We start from the raw sequence: 16,904 nt of genomic DNA, 5'->3' as shown, positions 1-16,904 counted from the left end.
TTTTTATACCCCACCCCATCCTCAATAGTCCCACCCAGTAAAAAAGAAAACAATATTGATATCTTGCGCTATTTAATAGACTCTCCAGTTATCGCTCCACTTCAGGTAGCTATATTGGCTCGCTGCTCCCTCCATACCCCATGAAATGGGGAGAAACAATACATATACGCCAATAACAAGTGAGTAGGCAACCGCATATGCGGAAAGAGCTGCCACCTTTGGCAATTTGCTACAGACGTGGTTGAATACGAAACCAAAGACCAAGATAGCAAAGTAGAGCGCCGGGTAGTAGTGGTGGACGTAGGTGACACGGGCCATAGCAATGAAGGGTAGATAATGGAGAACCCAACCAATAATCGGATAGAGTCCAGCGTAGTGGATATGGTCAATACCGGCTATTTGGATTCGTTAGTTTAGAGTATAGAGAGAAAATTGAGGGAAGATACATACCTTGGTCAAGATCGGCATAGCCACGCTGCCATCGGACAAGGTAAAACAATACCATCAAGACAAGAGCACCCAGAGAGGCGGTAGAACCCCAGTAAACCATTGGATTGCCAAGGAGAAAGTATTTGACAATGCCATCATCCCAACTGCACATCCTCAGCCCAACATGGAGAATAGGCCATTGCCAGTACTGGGACGCGAGGTCATCTTGCTTGTCTGGGTCAGGAACAAGAGCATTGTTTGAAGTCATCATGGCAACGTTTAAGTGAACAAAGTCACGGAGGAAAGGTGACTTGTAGGCACCGACATCTGCCTTGGGGAGCTTTTCGTTCCAGTGAGATTCAACGTTCCAGTGAGTAAACACATCACGGGGATTGTTCTTCTTGACACAAGTGACTTCAATCTGCTTGAAACCCCACTGTGGGAGGTTCACATTTCCGGCACGGAGGTAGCATCCGAGACTGGTGTGTTTGAGACGGAATGCTGTGGTGAGAGTCCTGATCTTGCTGTGGTCCTTGCTTGCGGCGTCGTTGACAACCTCGACAGTCCAGTGATCCTTGTCATCACCAACGGTCATATTTCCATAACATGATACCTCGTTGTCTGCTTTGGTAATGGGTGCCTGCACAGCGTGAGAGTGAAGGTTTCTACCGGTCTGTGCGTGGATGAGACGGATGACGTCACCATTGCCGACATATCGAAGAACGGGGTCCTCCGGGTTATAGTCTGGTTGGTTACGGGCAGGGTTGAAAAACCAGTCGTTGTTGGAATCCTTATGGTGATAGCAGGTTATTTGTTGCTGCGTTGAACCCTCGGGATATGTCTGAACGTGAGAGTGAAGAAGACCACCACCATAACCCATATTCTTGATGGTCACACGAGACCCCATAACAATTTCAAGAGGGGATTCTTTGATCTCTGAACCTCTAAGATTGGCCTGGAAGAGTGAGCTCATCTGGGCATCACCGGGACCGGAATTCTCTAGGATGAGGAAGTGGACCCAGAAACTGGCCATGTAAACTATGGTCGGGATTACGATGAGGCCGATGACACGGGCGATCCAATGTTGCGCATAGGTGATCTAAAAGATTGTAAGCCTTGATCAGCCGCAAACGCATACAAAAACGTACCTTCGGCATCTTAAGATCTCCAAACTTGTTCCAGAGATCCTCAATGGTGTACAACCCAACCAAAGTGGTAACAAACAATCCAACCCATTTGACACTGCACACACACCCAATCGACAATCCGGTCAAGACAATCCAGAGCCACCATTGGAAGGAAAACGATCGGCTTTGGAGATTGTGGAACCGCGCAAAGCAGAGCATAGTCGTGAAGGTAAAAAACAAGAGCATGGAGTCGAGCAAGATAAATCTACTGATGGTAGTGTACGAGTTTTCTACACGACATCGTCATTAGCTATGCAACATGGTACAAAGCTCCAGTGGATACACAAAAACTTACCACATAATACCATCAACGTAACCAACCAAGTCGCCTTAGTTGAGAGCCTGAACTCCTTCGCAGTATAGTACGCAAGCGGAACACAGAGTGCGCCGAATGCGGCGTTGAAAACCCTCATGAAAGTGAAGTTGACATCCGCCGGGTAGTGATCTCCAGACTTGAACTCAAAGGAACCATTGTAACCTGCAAGGTACCCTGAGAGACCAACAAGCATCTTTCCTAGGGGAGGATGCACATCGAAGTAGAATTCACGCTTAAGGTAGTGAGAGCCGAATTTTCCAAAACTATAAACACCCTTGTAAGTTTCCGTGATCGTCGTTTTCCTTTGTGCCCCACCCAAAGAACTACGTACTGAGCTTCATCCCACGTAACTACGTCAGAAAGTCCAATTTTATACAGCCTTGTGAAAAACGACAAGATTGTGAACAATAATGGAGCTAATATAGGCTCAATATCGATCCCTCCAGCTTGTCTCTATGATTCCCGTCAGCTTCCATATTGAAAGGGGCATCCGATATGGTGGATGGCGCAGCAAACTTACAACGGGCTTAAGCTCCTTCTTCCTATCTTCAGTATCAGTTACAACTATTGGAGGTCCATTGAGATCCGGAGCCACTGCTCTCCTTCTCGCGGCGTCCTCGCCAAACTGGGCACCTGTGGTCGCCATGGTCGCGCTATCTCTCCTCTGGCGCTGGTGAGAAGCGAGTTAAATTCCAATTTAAGGCTTCAAGTAAATAAAGTGGAATGTGGTAGAGTAGTAGTGTGGTTCGAAAAAAACAGATGTTATGTAAACGAAGGAAAGAAAGAAAAACCCCTGGAACCTCAGAAGAAAGAAGAAGAGGAAGAATCAAGGGGAAGAAGAAGAAGAAGAAGCCCACTATGAATGGAATAGCAATTCCTGCTACAGTTCTTTGCAGGGGGTGTGGAAAGAGAGGCAAACCACCAGCCCTGTGGCTAGAAATTGTTCCGATAACCCCTGCCAGCTGCCGCGTACATTTGAGAACAAGCAACGCGGCTGAACGAGACACGGTTTCCTGTTCAGCAGCCGCGTTCGTCAGCTTCCTTATCGTGTCATGGCAAACCCAGCATCCAAATGTGCTAAATGCCCTCTAATGTCCACCACTGTTTAGAGATGTCCCAGACGTGCAATGGAAGCATGTGCTCGATGGCAACGGCGCGCACGGGGAAGGCCCGCACACTGGCACAACTAGCCGAGAAACAGCTCTCACTGACGGACTGAGCTGTACATGCTGTAAGCTCATATTATTTATTATTATTTGCACTAGGTTCTGTAGCTGTTCTGGCAAACATAGTATTGCACGTGCGACGGTTTTAGGAATGTTTTAATAAGTGACTCCTGTCCTAATCCGGAGCCTTGTCACCAAATAGGCTGGCCAAGGCCTAGCTTCCATTTCAGGTTGATGCTGGTCTCTTTTCCATGTAACGTTTTATCACGCCCAATCATTTGGGATCACTCGCCTCCCATTTCCAGGCCAAGAGGATAATCGGTTCAGTGGATCGTATCATACCCTCCTTAATTCACCACTCAGTATTCCTACCACTACCCAGGACCCAATCATTCACACCTAGGTTAGATGATGAATAGAGCACATGTACTCTATGTATGTAGGTTCACTCATGGAATTGCCTCTCTGCAGGTTGAGTGGCGCGCTCACAGTACCACTACGCTCATGACCAAGTACCAAATCCTAACCAGCTGCAACCACCATAAAAGATATTGAACTTATCTGGATAGCGCAAGATCGCATATATTTAACGAAAGCCTCAATCAGGAAGTAAGAGCGCGCTCGCTCCATAGATTCAATGTAGATGTTATACTACGAGTGATAGTTCATGTAAATACAGGTAAGTTATCAAACACGATTAATGACATCAACAACACCGGCTAACCAATGCCAACAACTTTTAATGACGTTCAATATACTCCTCCAAACCAACTACATAGTTAAGTTAATCAATACACCGGCTAACACCCTTTCAAAAGAATCAAACCCGGAAGAGGGTATTTAATAGAAATTGAAAAAAATACGAAAATGAAATAAAACAAATAACTAATAACAGACTCCCACCCAGCTGCAACCCGCCAGGGGCTCGTATTAGTTTCAATTCAAGACACAATGGCCTTTAGTACTTTCTGCCTTACGCCCTTGATTTCTCGCTCCTTGTCTTTGACCTTCTTCTCCAGTTCTGCCACTCGCTTCTTCAGGTCTTCCACATTCTCACTACTGCCGGAGTCGTCAAACACTTCCAGGCCGTCCAATTCCTTCAATCCATTGTCATCGTCATCTCCCAATGTGCTCAGCCCACTATTCATTCGGCCGAATCCCGTGGGCCCCAATGTCACCACCTGCGAAAACTCCCCCTTCACAGGCCCTAACATGACACACCACCTAACATCATATCGAACCCCACCATCGTCCAAGTCATCGTCGTCTCCCAACAGATCATCAAGATCAGCTCTCCTCTCTCCGCCAAGCTTGGTAATCCGCAGCTCCCTACAACCTCCCTCGCCCGTAGGGTCATCTCCGCACCCCATGATCGTTGCTATAGCCCTCTCCTCGGCTTCCCCTGAGTCTGGCCATGACCGCCGTAAACCGGCAACAACGCGCTCCGCGATCTTCTTTGACTCTTCAACCTCGAGTAGTGCACCATCTGCCTGGAGTAATGCAACCGAAAACTTGCGCTCGACGTCTTCAAGACCCAGGCTGGACACACCAGAGCTGTTATAGCTTGTACCGTTGTCTCCACGACCAAGGGGACTCTTTGCACGTTTCCAGGGGATGCCGTTGCCATTGATATGTGGATGTGGCGTGATTGCGCTTGACGGGGATGCCATGCTGATGTGGCCACCTGTACGTGCCGGAACAGTTAAATGTAGCTGCTGCGGGCGGAATGTGTACTGATGTGGTGGAGCATGGGTTGCAATTGGCGTTGACATTGGTGTAGACGTTATGCCAGATCCGCCGGGACTGAGATCAATTGTGTGGCCCTTCCCTGTCGGGTTTGCGGGAAATGTCGAGAATGGACCATCACGGACTGAGCGGTTGCTTGGAGGGCGCCCACGAAGCTTGCCAGTGAGTGGGTTTCCAGAGGATGGCCAGGCGGAGGAGACAGCAGGTCCGTGACGGCGACGAGAGCGCGGTTTGGAGCCAGATGCGGGGGTAGTAGGGGTTGGGACTTCATCGATAGGGGTTTGGTTGCCCTCGTTGGAGGTTAGGATTGTTATTGGTGGGTGCGCTGTAGATGGAGTTGTTCCTTCTCGTGGAAAGGCGCGCCAGCGGAATTGTTGTCCCGCACCAGAGGCACTGGCTCCTCCCCCGCTAAGAACTGACTGGGTGGCCGCCGCCCATGGGTCCGACTCGTCGAGATACCTATCCATTCCGTCCGCACCGCCGGCGGAAGAAACAGCAGACTGAGGGTGAGGCGGAAAGAGAGCAGTACTAAAATCAATTGCGCTGTTGGGATCTGCGGTTGAGGGTGTCGGTGTCTCAAGATGTGGTCTTTTTGGATCTGGCATGTCTTTATCAGTCCCGTCGTCATCTTTGTCGTCAGTTTTCCGGCGACCGCGTTTTGGGCGGGTTTCAGGATGGAGAGCACGGAGAGCAAGGTCTTCTTCGAGGGGCACGCCGTCACGCATTTGGTCTTGAGTTGGTGAGGATGTATGGTGCGGTATTTGTTGGTAGTAGGTGTGTGGCTTGTTGAGGATGTATTCGAAGAACGCATCTATATGCATTGCGTGCATCCACCGCTGTTGGTCTATATATCAGAATTACATCCTCAAACCAAAAGGAATCACGACCGTACCTTTAGTCTAACAGCATACTGCTGTACCTTCTGCGCACTCTGGTCTGCAGTCCTCTCTACTCCCAATTCTGTCGCTAGTTTTGTCCATGTCTTGATTTCCTTGCCCTCAAACTTCTCGATCAATTGCAGCAAACGATGTACGTTGAACACCTTCCCATCGCTCTTGGGCGGCTGTCGAAATGCCTTCCGCAGTTCTGTAGTATCGCAGTTCAAAGGCACCGAAGGGTTACAGTAGAGGATGAACGAGACATAAGCATCATCCAATGTCTCATCTGTAACCGTCCGGTCGGGCAAACTCCGATCGGTCGGCGTGAATGCTGGAAGAATCTTTGGCCGGGGAGGTACAGGACTCGAGGATGCAAATCTCGCACCCCCGTGGTGGTCTTCTAGCGGGAATTGAGTCGCGCAGCGCGCGATGTCGGTATACATTTGTCGCGGGCTCTGGGTCACGAAGTGATTCTGTTGCTGGACGAGCTGTTGTTGTTGTTGCTGCTGCTGCTGTTGCTGCTGCTGGTGGTTATGATGCTGAAGCTGCTGTGGATCAGCGCCGCCATGGGGGTCTGGTGGGGGAGGAGTGTCAAGAGTAGGGTCTATAGAGATTTGTCCCTGCTGTTGCCCAGATTGGCGGCCGAAGGTGAAATTAGGAGTAGTATTTGCGTTTTGCGCGTGATCGTTAATGAAGCTGGATTCGTCGACAGAATCGTCATCTTCCTCTTCTTCCTCTTCTTCCTCCAACTCCTCTTCCTCATCCTCCTCTTCCTCCTCTTCGTCGCCGAGCGAGTTTGGGTATTGCTCTGCGTCCATTCCGTCGAGATTCGTGAACAAAAGAGACTGAGCTCTTTCTTCAGAATTAGATTCCGCCAGGTCTGGGGGGAGGCGCGCGCGGCGGCCAAGTCCTTGATTCTAAATATGGAGGTGGTTTATTTATTGATCGACCTTTCCCTTCTCAGGTGCAGGCTCCGGGGTTAGCTATGCAGGGCGCGGCGGTGTCACGAATTTGAAGGTCGGGGAAGCGAGTAGTGGTGGGTCGTGCGTGGTGAGGCGACCTGACTGCAGGGTCTTCTTGCGAAGGGGGGGAAGTGGGAGGGGGCTCTTTCGCGCGAGAGATTCGTCTGCCATTCACAAATGGGAACATTTAGCATGAGTTGTGAGGAGGGGGTAAAGCAGAATATGGGGCGAAAGAAAGGGGTGTACGAGAAAGGGGTACTGGAGGGGGGTAGGTTAGTTATTTCGAGATGAAGCTTCAGACTTGATCAGCGAAAGGTAAGGAAGAAGAGAAGGCGAAGCAGTCAACAGTAGATGGGACAACAAGGCCAATAAGAGCATTATCATAATTGTACAGTACAGGTACGACACACAGCAGTAATAAGAAGAGCTTGAATTAATGGGGATCGATCTCCCATAATTTTCAATATAGGTAAAGTAATAGCAGAGAAAGCTATGCATACATACATTGCAATTATTTGTTTTGTTGTATAAAGCCCCAGCTAGAATATCTAGATGGCTCTTTTCTGCATGGCGGTGCTTGCCTCTGCAGCTAGGTACGGCTCTATTATTCCCCCACTTGTGAATTTTGTCTGGAAGTTAAGCGTAGCAAAATGAGCTGTAAAGGGTCAATCTTGGGTCGAATCGACTTAGGGAAAAGATAGATAAAAAAGAACTTACCCTGCCACCCCTTATATAATCTATCTTCGCAGCACTCGACGTTTCCGACCGCAGTAATAGCTGTGTGGGCGTTTAAGGTATTCCTTCCAGCTTCCCCTTACAGTTGACTGTGCTTGGTCTAAATATGGCAACAAGAGTGCATACAAGTGCTCTAGAGTAGGTTGTATTCTGTTTTACTTTAATGCATCTGCAGGAAATACGAGAATGCCATCGTGACTGCCTGCTTGCCTTTCTCAGCTCGTGGAGGATCTGGTTCGGAGAGTCCTTTCCGATCGATGTCTATCGCTGCGATGCCTATTGTTTCCTTGTTGCTACTGGTTCGTTAGGTGCCGGTATTGGCTGTTGTCGCCGGCCGGGTTCACAACTTTGGAAGTGCACCGGTCGTCTCGGCCCGATACCGATTTCACTGAGGCTCAAAAGTGTCTGCAATCATCTGATTGTGTCCGAGTGAGCTGTGGTGATAAAGAGCTCCAGCTATCAATACGATTTGAATCAGAGACCAAAAGGCCGACACCGAGGAACAAAACTGAGGCTTTTGAAGTTTGGATATTCTTCAAGCAAGTAGGTACATAAGTAACTCAGTGGTGGAAGTTCATCTTTTCATGCATGACATCTGATTGGTGCCGTGCCTCAAAGTTTTATGTAGCAACTATGATTGATACCAGTACTTACTTGTACATGTAACCATGCTATTGTATGGCCAACAGGAACGTTCAAGACTTATAATCACTCAAAACTCACCAATAAGCCCTGCGCTCGGCAATAACGCATTAATCGTGATTACAAGCCTTCATCTCAGCCGGTGTACGTAAGGACAAAACCACGAGGCCAGGAATGTTGCTGCCGCAACGACCGCGGCATTACAACTACCGTATTCGAAATTTAGAGTCCTCAGCTAGGTTCAATTCGGAACTCTCTACGCTGCATCACTACAACGGATTAGTATACAGCCGTGTTAAATAAGTCTTGTCAGTAGATGACAACGCGATAGCGGCACATATAACACAGTCCCTCTCAACAACCATAATTCCAGAGGACTTGAAATTAAGGGTACAGGAAAATTAGGATACTATTCATTATATTCTAAAATCTTGAGAATTTGGAATGAATACTAAATGTGTAGCTTCCATGAAAAGTTTCGGCTGGAAATGGTGATTTGGACCCACATGCTCTACCCACAAAGTCTCAACAACAACAAGAGCATTCTCCAAAGTCTAAATGTCTATCTCGAGTCTATGACCCTGGATACCCTTGATTTAATTGCAGAAATTCTCTGGCTAGTGCATGTGTAGCTATTCTCCTGGAAGTATTCAAATCGCAATATTCACTAGTCACTGTATCACAAAAGCAGAAATCCAGCAATAATTCTGTGGGTAGGAATACTTGTACTCTGGACATCTACAAGGCTTAATTATTTTATTTTAATCAAATCCAATTGATGGTTGTTGAGTGGGAAGGATTTTAATATTTCGTGTGGTGCTGACTGCCAGGACTTTCTTAACACGACTGTACATACAATCGTGCGTTAACATCGTGCCTAAGTAGGTACAGGTAGCCATAGTGTATGCAGGTCCAGTAAATTTCAAGTGAACAGGCAGCCAATTGCGAAGATGGGGGTTTACCTAAACTACATGCGTATTGCCACAATGATATTATTGACAATCCAATGAATTTGATCTGTTGAGAATTTCACACGATTAAAGTATTGGGACGAGCCGAAGATATCCTTTCCAAATCTTCCAAGGTTTCTGGTATAAAAATACACTGGATCGTCCTTTTTTTGTTCTTGGTGTGGTTACGGGTACGCAAAACACAGCATAAAATGGCAGGCAGGCAAGCAAGCAGAATCACGATTTCAGAACACCCACCAGGAACGGATAAAGAAAAACAGAAACGAGAAGAAGAGAAAAACTTTACACATTTTGAAATACACCTATCCTATGACACAGCTAAGTCACCATCTATCTTTATTGTTTTCATCAGATAAAACACCACCCCTCGCACAAAGGTTCCTCTAAACCTTCAATCCAAGCTCCTCCGCATATGGCAACATATGCACGTCTCCGACGGCAGCGTATGTAGCCTTTCCGCTAAGAATGCTCTTGACAGCCTATCACATGATATATTAGCGCAACCCACAAAAAAATGGCCAAAAACCTAAAAACATACCTTCTTCACAGCATCCAATGTGACACCTTCCAAACCCTTAACGGTGTCCGCCACCTGTGGCGCACTTCCGCTAGCAATAACAGACTGTCCAACAAGCTCCAAACCGATAGACCTGTCCTCAATGGCCGCAAGAACGTCGTACTTCGCCTGGGCAATAGCCTTCTTGACATCCTCCGCCTTGACATTAGCCAACTCGTTGATCGCCTTAACCGCCGCAGTTCCAGCCGACTTCAACGCTGATGCGGGTCCAGAGATTGTGATGTGGAGGAGACCGGCGTCAGTGTAGGCGGTGTGCTTGGCCACAGCAGATACACCTTGAATTCCAGCAGTAGTCTGAGAAAGCAGTGAAGATCCGGTGCTCCACTTGATGGTGGACTGTCCACCCAAGAGGTAGGCAAGGACAGTGTACTCCGGCTGGAACTTGGGGGCGCCAGCACTGCCAGGGAAGGCGATGGTAAGGGCGTTTCCTGCAGGGGTGTAGACACGGTTCTCACCTCCGTAGTACTTAGCGGGGGTGGTGGAAGGACCGTTGCCGGCGGGGACATCAGCGAGGAACTCCTTAGTCCACTTCTCAAGGGCAGCTTGGGGCGCTCCAGAAGCGACAACGGCGATGTTGCTGCGAGCGTACACAGAGGCGGCGTATGATGAGACTGTTTTATCCTTGAGGTAGCTCTTGGTCAGGGCAACGGTGGGCGATCCAAGACCATTGTGGAAAGCGACGTTGTGAGCAGTCTCAAGCGCAATGCTTGAAGCGGTGTGGGTGTGGCTGTGGAGCTCGTATGAGATCGTCTCGGACACTTCTTCGTCGAATTCGTGGGCTGTGGGGGCGTGTTAGATCGATATGCTTATTCAAATATGTCATTCCCTCAGAAAAACATGCTCTGGAAAGCAAGAGATTGGGTCTCCTTGGGAAAATCATGTTCCGGAGGGCGTGAGTGACATACGAGTGTATTTGGTCTTTGTAATGACCTCCCCGAGGGCCTCAACAAAGTATGGGAGGTCATCTCTCAAGAACTTTGCTCGGAGGACAATGTTCTCCCTGGACAGAGAGGAAGACAGAGTACCGCCGAGAAGCTCGGATTCACGCTGGAGACGCAACGCGGAACGTCTTGTGGTGTTCTGTTGAGACAATCCGTCAGCGGTGTGCCCATCGACCCATGCATCCGTCCACCCGTGTTGTATCCATCATCAACCTATGCCACAAATACCCCGCCGGGCATTCTCGGGTCCATCCATACCTTGAAAGCAAACTTTTCCAAAGTGTGAGCAACGCCCGGGGCACTCTCGTACCTGCTTCCACCGCGAACAACAATAGCAAGGCTTGTAGTAGGGCCGCCGTCGTCCCTGCTGGTAACCTTAATCCCGGTGGCATCGGCGACCGAGTAGTGGAACGGGTTTGCGACGGCGGCAGCCATTCCACGGCGCTGGTTAGAGACTGCTGAGAGCCATTGGGGGGTGCCCCGAGAGATTGTAGTCCGGGCGAACATAGCGAGTGATATGGGAGATGTGTGGAGGGGAGAGGAGTTGAGTAGCCGGTGGATGGTGGATGGCAGACAAAATGAGACTCGAGTTGGGGAGTCGGGAGTCGGTCGACGAATTAGATGCGGGCCATTATCATTTTCCCGAGAGTGGGGACTGATTGTACGCACGGTATGGAGGGGTGCCCTGTAAAACAGCGTAGAAACGATACCTCCTGGTGGGGCTCTTCAATCACATGACTTAGATCCTAGGTCACGTGCAGAGAGATTCGCCGAACAAAAAAGTCCCCACCATGACTGCGCAATAATCGGAATAATCCCACTTCCTGCGATTGAGCGCACGTCCTTTACGCAACCGCAAGATACTGTGTGGCACGCCCAAGGACCGCACTCGCGCCGCAGCTACACGGCCGAGATTACACTCGCCCCAAAAGTAACAGGCAAAACAGATAATACCTGACCACCGTCCTGCTCGAGATAGACAGACACAGCGGCTCCCACTACACTACATTACTCGCAATCGGAGATTTTCCACGCGCACAGTGCTGTACGTATTACGAGGCTATACGGGTGTTCATATCCCCATATATATTACAATACTATCAGAGATAATACGGATAGTTCTGCTCGTGAGCAACATTGAACTCAAAGCATACAGCATTAACTCACAGCTGCACATAGGCCTGCGCAGCAATCAGAGCCATACGTATACTACATACAGCATCGCGCTGTATAATTCACCACGCCTCTCGACCTCTTACGAATGACTCACAGCAGTACACCGACGCCATAGCACCCCTCCACCTCCCAACCCAGATCCTAACTACAGCTAAAACCCCAAACTCAAGTCTATGAAATGTCGCAAGTAAGCGTACGCACCTACAACTCATCTGGAGCATACACTAACACCATAACTTCCAGCAGCATGCTGCCGAACTTTGTGCCCTTCTTGTAAACGACATTTACGGCGAAGTCTCCTCCGTATGTAATTCCCCTCTCCTATCCACCAGAAATTAAAACCAACATACACCCCAGAAAGTCGTCTCAATCCTACTACAGCTCGGCCGCCTGCCAATACCGCAAATATGCTCCCACATAAAGCTCGGTCCCAAGATCGTCAAGCAGACTCTTGTAGTGCTTATACAACAGCACATAGTTACCCACTACACACATTCCGAAAACCATAGGGATGTAGTGTACTATGAGACAAATTGGATGCAGATCTATGAGCTGCTTCATGCTGGTAGGATCATCCGTGCTATGGAGAGTAGATATGGGAATGATGTATGCGACCTGCCCTTATTCTTATTACGCGTGCCCTTTGACCAAACACCTATCTAACTAATCAGGGAGCCTTGATCATCAGCAACATGTTGCAACTCGGGCATGCCCGGGTCTCTGACTTCCTCAGCGCCTATGGAACCTCCACTAAAAAGGCCGGTCAAGACGCTGAAGACACCATCACATCGGTCGAAACGCTGAAATCCGTTATCACCGAAATGGTCGCGTCACGTTTCCTGATTCAAGTGCAAGAGCACCACATGAACCCACCAACAGACACAATCAACGCAATGCGCAAATCGCTCACAGCCCAGTTGCGTAAGAACTTCACCGTGGAGACCCGTCTTGTAAAGGAGGTCGACCGGCAGATCGCGATCAAAATGGCGGAGTTTGCAGACGGGGATACTAATGCACACGCTGGAATGAAGCGAAAGCTTGCATCATCGGCCAAGGGGAAGGCAAAGAAAAGGGCAAAGGTTAGTATGTACGACCAGGAAGTCGAAGAGGAGGAGTGGGAGGTTGATGAAGAGGTGGTTCTGAGGGTCAACCATGAGAAGTTCCTGGTTTTATTTAGAAACCAGGAATTAGTCTCACTGGCGGAAAAGAGACTAGGGAAGACGACTTCTTTGGTGTATGGACAGTTTTTGGAGAAGTTAGAACCGAAATATCTACGGTGCCATGTTATTGGAGACGATGATGAAGAGGAGGATAATCCTAAGAAGAGTGGGTCTGCCGAATCAGGTACATTGAATTATGCTGATTTTTGTAGGAATTAAATTGTCTGTACTTGAGTTGTCAAAAACCTTCGATTTTTCTATCGAGCTCGATAACTCGATAGCTGCACCACCAAAGGAGGTCTCGAAAGGTCGTAAACGTTCTTTGGAAGATTCGGATGATGAGTCACCCAAACATCTCAATGGCAACGCCGAAGATGATGACGAAGATGAGGAAGAAGACGAATGGGCCGACCATGAGGAAATTGACGATGCAGATCCAGAGGCCTCAAAAAAGAAGAAGCGAATGGCAATCATAAAGCAGCACCTCCAACTCCTTGCCGAAGATTCCTTTAAGTTTTTAAAACACGAAAGCACCCGGGGTATGGGTGAATGGAGCATCAATTACAAGGAACTTGGAAAATTAATAAAGCAACTCGAGGTTGAAAAAGTGGTAGAAGAAAGATTCGGTAGTATGGGAACCCGGCTGCTGAGGATCGTCAAAGATAAAGGCAAGCTTGATGAGAAGCAGGTTTGTTCCACCATTTATCCTTTTCTCGCCTTTCACCTACTCACAACCCATATATTAGATCGCAAACATAGCCCTCCTAAAACAAAAAGAAATCCGTGCGACTCTCTCTGGCCTCCATGAAGCCGGTCATCTGGAACTCCAGGAAGTACCCAAAACAGCAACGCCACAGGTTTCCAGGATGTTTTTCTTGTGGTTTTATGATTTCGAGAGAGCCAAGAATGCTCTCATTGGGGATGTGTATAAGGCTATGGCTAGGTGTATCCAGCGTACCAACACCGAGCGTGATAAACGCAAAAGTTTATTAGAGAAATGGGAGCGTACGGATGTACAGGCGAACCAAGAAGAGTATTTGACAACAGGAGAGAAAAGGGAGTTGGAAATCTGGAGTACAAGGGAGGAAAAGTTATTGGCGCAGTTGATGAGACTGGATAGGATTGTCATGATCATGAGGGATTTCTGAGTCACGTGAACTTAGCACCGAGTGATATATTGTGACGAAGGTTCTTTTTTCTTTTTTTGACATTTCTTCTAGAGCGCAGAGAACCTTTTATATCTACATAGTTATTACTAACATGTAAACTTGTGTAATTAATGGCGTGTAAGAATAGTTGAAACCTCTTGTACTAGGTCTTTGACAGGTGTTCTTGATCTGTAAAATGATTAGATGCTGCCGGCTGCGTGCTAGAGCCAGTACTATTCTTCAGGGGACTAACTTACAAAAGTTGTTTCCGTTACAACAATGTATCCACCGATAGCTTAGCTATAACATTTAGGAGCCTTTAAGAGTGCCAACATTGGCAGTGTTCCGTTTAAGACGAGGAGGTTCTTTGTGAACCCGTCTCATCGGGTGGGAACTTCTGATGATTGCGGGTGTGTACATTATGGCTGTCCAATCTTTCGGACTGTCAAAGGCAAGTGGTTTGGGTCCTCGAGCTCAGGGCGCGTGTGATATTAATTGGATTTCATGAAAGGATAGTTTTACTCTCCCGGAGATATATCTGGGAGTTCAAGGTTGATATATACATACCCAAGACTCAATATGAAATTCTGTCAGTGTTTCTTTCGATGTCAATTCCCTTCCCCTCCCGGATCCCATCACGGGAGTAGTTCTTTGTCTATTCATATATGCTTCTATCGACTATAGTATATAGACTATTCTAACCAATAGAAATGCTTCTCTATTGATCATCCCATATGCAATCAGAAGAACTAGTGGTGTTCGGCTGAGCACGCCTTTCTCTCTCACCATTTCGCATATTGCCCCTTGCCTCAATTAACCTCATAGCTTAGTGATAAGTAGGGCTATAATCATCCAATTATAAGATGGGAAAGCATTCTGGTTTATTGTAGCATGTTTGGCAAACTAAGAGGACGGGGTGCTCGCTTTACGTTGTATAATGTTGGAAATTTTGTTTAGAGCCGAACTTTGTATGTCTTCCTAATATGTACGTATCGGATATATTTGAGGTCTGCCAAGGTCTACATCACTTCTGGTGGTGTGATAAAAATGATATTGCGCGCCTCCAACCTTCCTACGTGTTTTTTTTCTCCCTTGATGATATGGTAATTGTGGCGCAGCGTAAGATCAGTGGCTGATATCTCCAATATCAGGTCAATGATCATTTTTAACAGAAACCTTGACTTGGTTAAGATGTAATCAGAGCGCATGATGATAAAGTAAAGGGAAAGGAAAGGAAGACACAAAAGAAGCAGGCGAAGACACACTAACTACTAAGACACGGTGTTCGCTGCGACCGGTCCTTTGGCTCATCGGCTATCTGTCCTCATATTACCCACACCCCAGTGGATCAACCTGCCTGCCTCATAGCATTCAATAGTACAAGAAGTAATAAAACAGTACTTTTAGTGATTTATAAATCAGCGCCGATAGTACTGTGCCTTTGGCTTTTAGGCCTCATAAGTTGGTGTTCTACCCCCTCTATATCAAATAGAGCTACCGCTTCGAGACTCTCTGCACTATCCCCTAACCAGAACATATCCCTGATTATCTCCTCCATTACTTCTAATGCTTGGTTGCCAACAAGGCATTCCTTCACATCCGTCGAATTCGGGGTCTTCTTCTGCTTCTCCGCCAGTGCTTGTTTGTGTTGTTCTCCTACACCGCCCGGAATTCCCATTGTATCAGACAGGTCTGTTTCCAAGGAGATACTATTATGAGACGTATTCTCGCTACCTCCAGGGTTAGTGCATTCGGGTTCAAGGCGGCTGTGCTCGGGGCCTGTATCCGTATCCATCATACTGTCTCTATCCGACGGGTCTGTCCCAATATTCTTCTGGTTCGTTTTTACCATCGGCTCGTGATCATCTAGTCCATGTTCACATAGCCTCTGTTGATCTAGCCTAGACACATCCAGCCCATAGTTCTGGAGATGCATATCTCCAACCACTTGAGGGTTTTGGCCCACCTCACTGACCTTTTCAACCATCTTCGGTAACGCTTGTCCCTGCTTAGAAAGATATCTTTCAGCTTCTTCTGGAGTAATCTCAATGACACGCCCCTCCATATAGTTCGCGTATGCTTTCAACTTCTTCACGTTAACCTTCGTGCGTACACTACAGTCATCTAGATCTTCCAAGCAATAATCATCTAGAATAGATATCTTTTCCTTTAATCGATCTGAGGCTTTCCTCTTTTCCTCCAGCACACCTGGGCTTAAGGGATATCGGTACTGGTACATGGCATCCTTTATGTCTCGAGGTTCGTGGCTCTTGCATGTAACAGCCCAGAACATTGGTTCGCCGGAGATGTCCTTCCAGAACATGACAGCGTGTTGGTGTGGTTGAATCCATTCTGCATTTGCTTTCTTCTCAACAGCGACGGGAAAGATATACCGGGTGCACGAGGAAGTATACCCACCCCACCGTCGCTTGATTGGCCGTGCTTTTTTCTGTGGTTCGGTAGATACTTCTTCCTTCTCTTCTTCCTCCTCTTCTTCCTTCTCTTGTTCGGGGTCGGGGAGGTAGATGCGGGATTTGATCTTCTTATATCTCACGTATTCTCTGAAGCCAGCAAAAAGGATAGGGTTGGTTTCGCACCCTGCATAACCTGGGCATGACTTGAATGATACAGTTTAGACTTTGGACAAGAGAAGGCTTTAAAAAGCAACGGATGAATGAATGAAACTCTCACTATGTATCTTTCATGGCCCCATTGTCCGCGTGGGAATGATTGGCCTGCGGGATTTTGACTCATTTACGGTCGAACGATAAGAGGTGATATTCTTGGATCCGGAATTAAGTATATGCAATAGGAGAGAGCCTTATCGAGTGTTACAAGCAGTCTTTATAACGAAGGTATTGGGAGAACGG

At 47.7% G+C, this 16,904-nt stretch overlaps 5 protein-coding genes across 5 annotated transcripts; 1 reads left to right on the top strand and 4 right to left on the bottom strand.

Annotated features, from left to right (window-relative positions):
* Positions 1–72: 72 nt before the first annotated feature.
* On the bottom strand, positions 73–2,578 carry H6S33_011322 (uncharacterized protein; the record flags this gene model as incomplete). The annotated part of the gene is made up of 6 exons (XM_044842671.1): positions 73–395; positions 451–1,528; positions 1,578–1,846; positions 1,912–2,195; positions 2,264–2,385; positions 2,453–2,578. The coding sequence occupies 6 exons, from the start codon at positions 2,576–2,578 to the stop codon at positions 73–75; spliced, it is 2,202 nt and encodes a 733-aa protein (XP_044696090.1).
* Positions 2,579–4,039: 1,461 nt separating this feature from the next.
* Positions 4,040–6,540, bottom strand: H6S33_011321 (uncharacterized protein; the record flags this gene model as incomplete). The annotated part of the gene is made up of 2 exons (XM_044842669.1): positions 4,040–5,680; positions 5,737–6,540. 2 exons carry the CDS (start codon positions 6,538–6,540, stop codon positions 4,040–4,042), a joined length of 2,445 nt encoding a protein of 814 aa, XP_044696089.1.
* A 2,875-nt stretch (positions 6,541–9,415) lies between these two features.
* On the bottom strand, positions 9,416–11,057 carry H6S33_011320 (uncharacterized protein; the record flags this gene model as incomplete). Its single annotated transcript, XM_044842668.1, has 4 exons — positions 9,416–9,511; positions 9,571–10,388; positions 10,515–10,689; positions 10,809–11,057. The coding sequence occupies 4 exons, from the start codon at positions 11,055–11,057 to the stop codon at positions 9,416–9,418; spliced, it is 1,338 nt and encodes a 445-aa protein (XP_044696088.1).
* An 847-nt stretch (positions 11,058–11,904) lies between these two features.
* H6S33_011319 (uncharacterized protein) lies at positions 11,905–14,034 on the top strand (the record flags this gene model as incomplete). Its single annotated transcript, XM_044842667.1, has 6 exons — positions 11,905–11,913; positions 11,970–12,029; positions 12,084–12,332; positions 12,398–13,052; positions 13,099–13,574; positions 13,633–14,034. The coding sequence occupies 6 exons, from the start codon at positions 11,905–11,907 to the stop codon at positions 14,032–14,034; spliced, it is 1,851 nt and encodes a 616-aa protein (XP_044696087.1).
* A 1,411-nt stretch (positions 14,035–15,445) lies between these two features.
* H6S33_011318 (uncharacterized protein) lies at positions 15,446–16,649 on the bottom strand (the record flags this gene model as incomplete). Its single annotated transcript, XM_044842666.1, has 2 exons — positions 15,446–16,595; positions 16,642–16,649. The coding sequence occupies 2 exons, from the start codon at positions 16,647–16,649 to the stop codon at positions 15,446–15,448; spliced, it is 1,158 nt and encodes a 385-aa protein (XP_044696086.1).
* Positions 16,650–16,904: the final 255 nt, after the last annotated feature.

This window comes from Morchella sextelata, assembly GCF_020137385.1.
Source record: "Morchella sextelata strain SCLS chromosome Unknown scls_6, whole genome shotgun sequence".
Classification (NCBI taxonomy): Eukaryota; Fungi; Ascomycota; class Pezizomycetes; order Pezizales; family Morchellaceae; genus Morchella; species Morchella sextelata.
The sequence above is the reverse complement of the archived record's forward strand: the minus strand, read 5'-3'. Positions and strand labels throughout refer to the sequence as shown.